Here is a 10,089-nt window from a genome sequence, read left to right on the forward strand (position 1 = left end):
TCTTAATTTCAAAGTAGTCAGCTTTTAGCATTTTTTTTACAAAAATGATTAATGGGTCGATAACCATTTTAGGACGATTAAATTTTGAGTTACAAGCATATTAATAAATAAATTGTATATGTAGCGCGGGTAGGTACAGCTCATATTGGTGTATATTAATAACGTATAAACCACTTGCTTTCATGTATTAACCATTAGTTAATTGGTCAATCCATAAAAGTGTACTTAACAGTGAGTACAAACTTCTCAATTTAAATGTAATTGGTATTACCACAGTATACAATGTATCTATTCAATTTATCATATCATTTATTAATTTTGATATCAATGAAATTTTATATAATCTGATATCATTATATTTTTCCTTTGATTGTTTATCATAAATGTCCTCTTAGTAAATATGCTAAAGTTTCGGGCAAAATGGAAATACAATTTTTAAATTACAAATAAAGGTTTCTTGTAAAAAATTACATCTAATTTAAGTAAAAGTACTGTCGTTTTATGAATTTTCTTCGAATTTATAACAGTGTTGAAGTTTAAGTATTTATGACTTGGTGAGTTTTTTTTAATAAAAAAAGGGTTAATTATTCAATTTATGTTAAAAATATCAATCAAGAATTGTAGATCATGTTTTTGTTACAGCACAGTAATAATTTTAAAAAACTGCTACATTCTATAGATTATAATTGAATACATTAATATTTCTTATTATTTAAACATAAGAAAAATAGTTTAACTTTTAAAATGTCATTATTAAAATTTTAAACTTTGAGAAATAATAAAATTTTATTTAATTAAATCCTCAAATCAATAAAATACCACTATTATAATATGAAATTTTTAATATATGGAATTAAAAAAATATATCAGTCCTATCAGAAATGCAATTTAATCATTTTATTGGTAACGTAGAACATCATATTTATGTAATTATGTGTGAAAATGATTTATTCCTTTAAGTTTGAAAAGAAGCATATTATTAACCATACTATAATATTTTTATTTAAATTTAATATGACATTGGCTTTTAGATTTTAAACTAAATACAGTATATTAAGGACTAATTAAAAATAGATTTCAAGTTCATTTTTCTCTAATCGTATAATAAAATTATTAAGTTTAAATAATCTTTCTTTTAAATTTACAATAAATTTAAAAATTTTACTTTTTCAGATCTACTTTCAGCTAATAATAAATTAATTTTCTTTGATTAGTATGGATGACCTGGTTGAAGACAAAATTATTTATCAAGTGTATTTGACTCATTTAAAATTATTTACTTCAAAATTTTCATCTATCAAAACTAGAATTGTCACTTTAAACAACATGTGGAACTATATAAGATTTTATTTAGCTAAACCAGAGATAATTTTATGTCTAGCACTAATAGTATGTTTGTATGCTTTTACGGGCAATTTATACCAGATTATAAATGGACTTATCAAAAAAATTAATCGTAATATTAAATCAGTTGGCATTGGAAATTTTCAACAGCTAGTAATTGATGAAAAAGATGCTCTTAGTAAAAACTGGTCCTTTGATGGCAATAATGTTGCATTGTATGCTATTAAAGGTAGACGATCACAAATGGAAGATCGTTATGTAATAAAAACAAATGTCATGAATACAGAAATTTCACTGTTTGCTGTATTTGATGGACATGGTGGGGAAGTAAGCGTATTTTTTATTATATTAGAATAATATAATTTTTTACTCCAAAGTTAATGTGTTCTAAAATATTGTATACTTTGAATTTTGAAAACAGTTATATTATATGTATGATCATCTAAAATTAAAATAGCTAATATTTTAAAATCAAAATTAGGTTATGAATGTGTTAAAGCTTTCATGGATTGTCTTGTTGCTTGAAGTGCAAGGATTTATCCATGTTTGTAGTTGAGTTCTGACGTATTGGACTCATTGCAGAGTCCATCTTCATGGTTGCTCTGAAGATGGACTCTGCAATGAGTCAGAAATGTCAGAACTCAACTACAAACATGGATAAATCCTTAAGCACTTCAAGCAACAAAATTAGGTTTTCATAAAATAAAATAAAAATAGGAATTCGTTTCATAATTTCTTAACATAACTTATTTTCAGTTTGCTGCAGAATACGCCACTATAAATTTAATGCCAAATCTTATTAACAAAGTCATTGAAATAAAGAAAATACTTGGTGATAAAAAGAGTGGTTTAAATGAAAAAGTCAAGGTATCAGTGCCTAGTACTCCTGAAACATTAACACCTCAAATGAAACCTAAAATCATAAAATCGGATGTACAAACAGTATCCAAAATAAAACAAGTTTCTTTCACTGATGACACTGGAATTAAAAGACGATTGAGCATAAATCCAGTTTCACTTAAAAAAGATATTCAGTCGTCTATGAAAGAATCTGATCATGTGTTAATAGATCCATCTTCGTACATATCTAACGATGGAAGTGTTAACTTTTCAAAACTTTTAATTGATGAAGTATTATTAGCTGACAAATTGTTGATTGAAAGAGCAAAACGTACTTACGATATTGCTGGTAAGTAATATATACAATATATTCCTTATGTCTTGAACTTTGATTATTAAAATGTTTAATAAGAACAATTCCCTTTGAATTATTGATCGATTATTAATTAAATAGTCATCTTTGATTTCCCTTCTAAATTTACTGACAAACTTGTTTATTATGATAACATATAAAATCTTTTGCTCATAGTCCTAAAAGTTTCTAAAAATTAAGTTCAGTTTTAGTCACTTACAGATTTATTGTAGTATTAAAATAAGATATTTTTATTTATAATGTATACAGAAAGATATGATAAATCCAATAACTTTTGATCCTATTATTTAATTGATAATTTTTTTATAATAATTATTGTCTTCTTAGATTATATTTAAAGTATATTTTTTATTATTTATCATTTTAAGTAGAAAGATTTGGGGATTAAAACCATGCATAAATAACAGCATGGCAATGAGCACAATATCCTCTGTGTTCCAAGCAGAGGTAATCACAATACTAGTAGGGGCCCAGAACCTGCTAGTATTCAAGAAAAGGGAACATAACTATTCTAAGTGGTAGTCAAGCTGTTCTGGAAGCACTTATTAATAACCAAGTAACTTCAAGGCTAGTTCTTGAATGTAGGGAAACTTTAAAATCACTAACAAGGTGAATAAAGTTACACTGGTGTGGGTACCAGGACAAAGCAGTGTGACTGGTAATGAAAAAGCAGACTTTCTAGAGTTAAAAGGTGCAGAAAAGACCTATGTTAGACTATAACCCGTGGTAGAATTCACAGAGCAATTCTTCAAAATACTACTCAAAAACTGATGTAGAAAACAACACAGGAAAATATGGTGTTACCTAGTAGTATCCAGACAATTGAAAATGTTTATTAAGATTCTTACTGTACTACTAAAGGAACTTAATAACATGACTAGATATTAAATAAGCACTCTGGCTGGACAACTGACAGGACATGGTCATTTGCTTAAACATCTTTACACAATGGAAGTGACAGAATCACCTCTGTGCAGTGTGGAACAAAAGAAGAAGATTCATTTCTTATTATGCATGAATGTGATACCCTGGCCACATTATAATCTAAATATTTGGCAATCTTTTTCCAAAAAATCTGATATCAAAAAACTAAATTCCAAACAGATACTTAATTTAGCTAGAGAGACAGCACTGTTTGAATATATATAGGTGCGACCTAGTAGGACGTCCTATATATAATATTAGGTATTCAACAATAGCAACAACACTGGTGGTAATACTTATGCGAAGAAACTGAATTAATATAATTTGGTAGAAGATGTGCATAATGGATCTATAGGTCTGAGTCAATGGGCAGTTCTTACCCACCTCTATAACAAGTAAAACTAAAAAAATTTTAGCTATTAAAAAAAAGGCTAAAAATGGCTATTTTAAAATTTAAAAAAATATAATTTAAATGCAGTTTAATAAAGAAATAATTTCTTAAAAAAAAATTTCAATAAATTAATAATTAAATTAAAAGTTGTTAGATTTTTATATCTTCATGACTGAATCTGTACTTATAAATACCCGAAAACAGAGTTATCACATTTATCAATAAACTCTACATGTAGTAAATATATCTCTTTAATAATTGATTTTCTTATGATTTCCTCAAAAATTAGTTTTAAGAAAAAATTTTAAAATTCACTTATTATATATTAGTGACCATTTAATTTTTATTTAAAATTTAATCTAAAACATTTTTATTTAGGTAGTACAGCACTTATTGCTTTAGTTGAAAAAAATACTTTATTCGTTGCAAATGTTGGTGATTCTAGAGGTGTAATGTGTGACAAGAAAGGGAATGCTATTCCTCTATCATTTGATCACAAACCTCAACAAGTAATAATAACTATAATAATATAATTTACTTATTTTAGCTTCTATGCGAAGCTGAGAAGGTATTGGTTTTACTATAATGTGTTTTTTTTTTGTGTCCGTTACCACTTTTTCTCAGCTCTCACTGAAACGATTTCTTTCAATGATACGTCAAAAGATCACAAATCGTATCTAGTCGAAGACATTACCCTCAAAAATTAAAAAAATTTCTCTATGGGAAAAAATTCTCCATAAATGGGGGAAACCTCCAAAAAAATTGAAAATATAAAAATCGCTAATTTTCGACATTTTCTCAATTTTTTTTACTTAAAACTGCCATAACTTTTTCAAAAATGAACAAATCNTCTATGGGAAAAAATTCTCCATAAATGGGGGAAACCTCCAAAAAAATTGCAAATATAAAAATCGCTAATTTTCGACATTTTCTCAATTTTTTTTACTTAAAACTGCCATAACTTTTTCAAAAATGAACAAATCAATATAATTTTTTTTTTTATAGATGCTTGATATCTTTACTTATCATTTGGTATATTTTTTTTTGTAAATCTGACACTTAACCTGCCCACAGGGGGGAATTTAAAATGACAAATTTTTCACAAAAAATTTACTTTTTCAACTCAACTTTTGAAAGTGTTCCGGAAGGTCTGTCACTTTTATATATATATTAAATTAAAGGTAATGTAATGTACTTTATTATGGAAAAAAAAATTTGACTTCTGAACTTGTCTTCGTGGTGAATATGGCTACCAAATGCTATTTTTGTGTGAAAATTCTCGATTTTATATTCCTATAACTTATTGAAAGTGTATGGATCAACACAATATTTTTATGAGAAATAATATTTTTTAATAATCCCTTTTTCATTCGACATACTTTGTCTTAATCAGGATATTAGTAAGGAACTAGCAGATCATGTAGCTTTTGGAATAATACACCAATTTTTTAAAATTAAACACTATCNAGTGTATGGATCAACACAATATTTTTATGAGAAATAATATTTTTTAATAATCCCTTTTTCATTCGACATACTTTATCTTAATCAGGATATTAGTAAGGAACTAGCAGATCATGTAGCTTTTGGAATAATACACCAATTTTTTAAAATTAAACACTATCTAAAGATTTGCATCGAAGCGTTTTTTTTTAATAGTGATTTTAATCACTGTCAGATATCATTATACTTGACCCAACTATGCCATGTCACCACTGTGCCGTGACCCCCTTGTGCTGGGTTTTTATGCTTAATTTTGTTAATGTCATTAATTTTAAATTGAATATTATATTCAGATATTTAAATTTTAGTAATAAAATATTTTTTATGTAATAATAGACAATTATTTTTAATTATAGATGCGAGAAAAAAAACGTATTGCAGATGCTGGTGGTTTCATTTCGTTTAATGGTGTTTGGCGAGTAGCTGGTGTTTTAGCAACTTCAAGAGCTTTAGGAGACTACCCTTTAAAAGAAAATAAATATGTTATAGCTGATCCTGATGTTTTGACTTTTGATTTAGCATATCATGAGCCCCAGTTTATTATATTGGCATCTGATGGATTATGGGACACATTTACTAATGAAGAAGCAATAGAGTGTATCAAACAACATATTAATGATCCATTTTATGGAGCAAAGTATTTAACACTACAATCTTTTAATAGAGGATCTCTTGATAATATTACTATTTTAGTCATTAAATTTCCATCAACTTGGAGCCAAGATTCTCAAACTGGAAATAATGCAGGTAATAAATAACTTTGAGTGTAACTGTAATGAGACTTATTGAGTTTTTAAAGTTTTCATTGATTTTCCTAGAAATGTATACTAAAACTTGTTTGTTAACTAATATGGATTTTTAAATTATTCTGTTACTCTAAACTATTAATATTTTGTTGATGTAAGTAATTTAAATTTTGTTATGTTAATTGTATCAAATATTAGTTGTACAATTAAGAAATTATATGTTATTATTTTTTAGTTTATTTCTGTTTTGTCTTTTAAAAATTTGTACCAAACATATTACTTTTTAGTTATTTATAAATACAGTTATTTATACATGTTTATTGGACAATTTTACTATTCAAAAATGAGACTGTCCTAATATTTCTAACTTTTTTTTTATATACCATTTTTTTATACCTGTTGTCATTAAACAAAAAAAAATATTAAAATAAGCTTTACATAAATAATGTAAAAATAAATATTATGATTAGAAATAAATAAGGTATACTAAAAAATAATTTAACAATAGTACTTTTATTGAACTTTAATTTGGTATAGGCTTTAAGTTCTAAAAATTCTTGTTTCTAGTTAAACTGTTAAATTTTAAATGTTATATAGTATATAATATATACTATTCTTCATTGACAATTTTTCACAACTTATGTGTCAGCTAGGTAGGTTGATAGGATTTCATTAGGTATTTATATTTATGATCACAAATTATTTTATCGGTAGTTTATGAAATTGATTTTCTTTTTCCTCAAGTTCATTTAGATTTTGTTTTATTAAAGTTTCAGTTAGTAAGTGCTGTATTATAAATATTTGGGTTTTTTTTTTGTCTGTTCAGATTAATTTGTTGGCTTGTTATTATCTAAACTGTTGTTAGTCGATTAATTGATATTAATCTATATTATTTAGTTGTTATTTATTTAAATGTCTTGTCTTTCGCTATTTATTCTAAATTTTTTCTTTATCATGACGAATGAACACCGTCATTCAAGAATGAAACAAAGTGATTGAAAAATGATGAAAGATCATTGTTCAAACGTGATGCAACTAATGGACACATTCATATTGTTTATGAGCTAACATTGAAGGCCAAGACAGATCCAGACCAGCTGACACATTTATTAGTGTCAATAGAAAATTTGGGTTACTAGTGGAAATTTTTTTCTATAGGAACGATGCATTACTGAATGCCATGATTGATTTGAGGGAGGCTGATCAGTTTATTTATAACATGGCACTTTTAGTTTATTAAGAAGTTCGTTAAAACGAAGACTGTAGCTCGGCAGTCAAATCTAACAACTAAAGTCTGCAGGTGGACAACAGGATAGTAAAGTCCAAAGTACAGCTCAGTACCGCATCCTGTGTGTCGTAGTTACCAAACTTTCTTTTATGCAAGTTTGAAGGATAGTTGAAAATTGTCCAGACTTTTGTGACCACTTTAATTCATTTATTCAACGTTCTTCACATACGAATGTTGATAAATTTTATGATCTCTTAAGCTGCCTGCAGGGGTATCCTTCTGAAGTTCTCAGGGGAATTGCAGTAGCGTAAAAGACTTACACTATAGCCTGATCTACTCAAATTGAGACGTATGATAAATTGTGTATAGTGGTTCGTATCATTGATGATATGTTGAAGGCGTCGGTTAGTGGAGTAGAAAATGATAATACATTACAGAAACTCTTAACTATCTACCATAAAGACATTACTACTCTGAGTACTATGAAGATTCCAGAATTTGCATTGTTCTTTTTATTTATGATTGCAGCCAGGTATTTACCAGCTAACAGTAGACGGTTGTTTGAAACAGATAATACCAAGGAGTAGAAGATTGAAGATTTCATAAAATTTGTTAAACCCAAAATTTTGGAGAACGCAGAGCTAGAAAGTTAACCTATTCCATTGTCAAGCAAACCAGCGCAGGGATGGACAAAAAAACCTAATGCTAATGATGGCCAGAAATATACACATTGTTCCATCAGTTTGCTCCATTTGTTCTAAACGCCATCATGCCTAGTTACATCGCGATCAACAAAAATTTCGACCATCTATATCTAACAATTTAATCTAATTGCCTTCAATTTTGTTGAGCACTGTAGTATTGGTATCGATAAAGAACGTGGTCAAAGCACCGATTGGTACTTTGAGTGGCGACTACTACAAGAGATTAGGGTTGTGTCCTTCTTGTTGGACGATTCTAGTAACTGATCTTTTTGACCAGAAAGTGCCAGACGTTAAAGGTATGGTCGAATTAAGTTTTAAGTCGCTATCATCACAGCTGTTAATGTGTTATCTGGTTTCTATATCTATCAAATAGCCTTTACCACAGAAATTTGTAAGATGTATAGTTGAGTGGTCTTTAAAATACAAATTTTCAAAATTCGATTTACGCGCACCAAAAAATTGTTCTAATACATGTAAAAATAAACTGTGCAAAATTTGGTCCCGATAGGTTGACGTTAACACGTGCCGCAAGAGGGTTGAAAATTCGATCAAAAGGGTAGTTTTTCAGTTATTGTGCTTTATCTCAAAATATATGATTTTTATGTAAAAGTTTATAAGAAAGAAATTATACATATAATTATTTTACACAAAAAAGATTATTAGCGAAAAACCCATAAGTCAAATATTTACCTCCTAAAAGTCAAAAGTTCCATAAATATTATGTTTACCAGTAAAATTCATATATTTCGGCAATATAAGTATATAAAATTTTCATGTAAAAGTTATTTGAAATTTAATTTTCTATTAGTTTTGTAGAAAAATAAAATTGTTTTACGTGTTTTCTGGCGAGGTAATAAAGAAAACTTATAAATAACAATCATTTTTCTATCATTAATCATTTTTTGTTTAGATAATGTTGTTGAGTTAAATTTGTTTAGTTCCTCAGAATATGAAACAGAAGATGATTTGTCTGGTTCATCATATTCTTCAAAAACACGAGGGTTTATAACTTTTATGAATCCTAAATTACTTTCTGCATTAGATCAATGCAAGATATCTGACCGCGATGCTGTGCATTTAATTATTTCTACTGCTGAAGCATTAGGTAATAACGTATCAAAGTTAATAATCAACCGATCAACTATTCGACGGGAAAGATTATTTACCCCTTAATGGTGTAAAATTTCACTACCCTAGTGTTTTTCATCATGCTAGATGGATGTCTAAAGCAATTTATTCGTTAAAAATATACATGTTCAGAAAATAGCTTAAAATACGAGAAGAACATGTATTTCATAATATTTGTGTATTTTTGGTAAAAGTTTATGTCAAGGCTTGGTTTAAGGAATCTATTGCCATACAATCAGCATTTAATGATTTATGTTTCTTAAAAGTTTTAATTAATTATCCTGATTCTTTTATATCTAAAGCTGCAACACAGAAATTTACCGGACAGTTTACCGGCAGATATTAAACTAAAAATGGTTTAGGCATCAAGAGAGACATCACAAAAGCAAGATAAAAAAAATTACAATAAATCTAAATGATACTAAACTATTTAAAAAAAAAGAACTTGATAGATTTTTTGGAAACTCATCCTCATAGCTAGGTTGAAAATCCTGATTTTCAAAATGGTTTGAAAGTTTTATCTAATCTTCTTGTGACAAACGATATAGCAGAGAGAGGTGTAAAACGTATGCAAGAATACAATGAAATAGTAACTAATGATGATGAACAAAAACAGTTTCTACTACAAGTCGTTAATGATTATAGATCACAATTTGGAGATTGTACTAAAAATTCATTGATGAATAATAACAATTAATAATCCTGTCAAAAACAAAAATTTTTTTTTATATTGTGACTACTAGAAGANTCTGTCAAAAACAAAAAATTTTTTTTTATATTGTGACTACTAGAAGAATTATTTTTATTATTATTTAATTTTATAATATTTTATGAGCATTAAGATCATTTTTCATATTTTTTTTAGCATTTCATTATTGGTTTACTTATTTTATTTGAGTTTGAAAAAA

The 10,089-nt window shown here is 27.4% G+C and overlaps 1 protein-coding gene across 2 annotated transcripts; it reads left to right on the forward strand.

Annotated features, from left to right (window-relative positions):
• Positions 1-365: 365 nt before the first annotated feature.
• Positions 366-6,360, forward strand: LOC126898192 (protein phosphatase 1L). Of its 2 annotated transcripts, none has more exons than XM_050672133.1 (5): positions 366-554; positions 1,174-1,671; positions 2,101-2,533; positions 4,251-4,381; positions 5,732-6,360. In XM_050672133.1, the coding sequence occupies exons 2-5, from the start codon at positions 1,216-1,218 to the stop codon at positions 6,131-6,133; spliced, it is 1,422 nt and encodes a 473-aa protein (XP_050528090.1). In that variant the 5' UTR covers positions 366-554; positions 1,174-1,215; the 3' UTR covers positions 6,134-6,360. The 2 variants fall into 2 exon arrangements, with proteins under 2 accessions (XP_050528090.1, XP_050528089.1); XM_050672132.1 differs by having other exon boundaries at positions 1,215-1,671.
• Positions 6,361-10,089: the final 3,729 nt, after the last annotated feature.

This window comes from Daktulosphaira vitifoliae, unplaced genomic scaffold, assembly GCF_025091365.1.
Source record: "Daktulosphaira vitifoliae isolate Bord-2020 unplaced genomic scaffold, ASM2509136v1 Scaffold_2, whole genome shotgun sequence".
Taxonomy (NCBI): Eukaryota; Metazoa; Arthropoda; class Insecta; order Hemiptera; family Phylloxeridae; genus Daktulosphaira; species Daktulosphaira vitifoliae.

What these genes read in the sequence shown, in the direction of transcription:
- LOC126898192 (XM_050672132.1), top strand. An exon ending in ACGTACTTACGATATTGCTG is followed by an intron (nt 2,534 to 4,250) that starts GTAAGTAATATA and finishes ATTTTTATTTAG; the next exon opens with GTAGTACAGCACTTATTGCT. An exon ending in TTGATCACAAACCTCAACAA is followed by an intron (nt 4,382 to 5,731) that starts GTAATAATAACT and finishes TTTTAATTATAG; the next exon opens with ATGCGAGAAAAAAAACGTAT.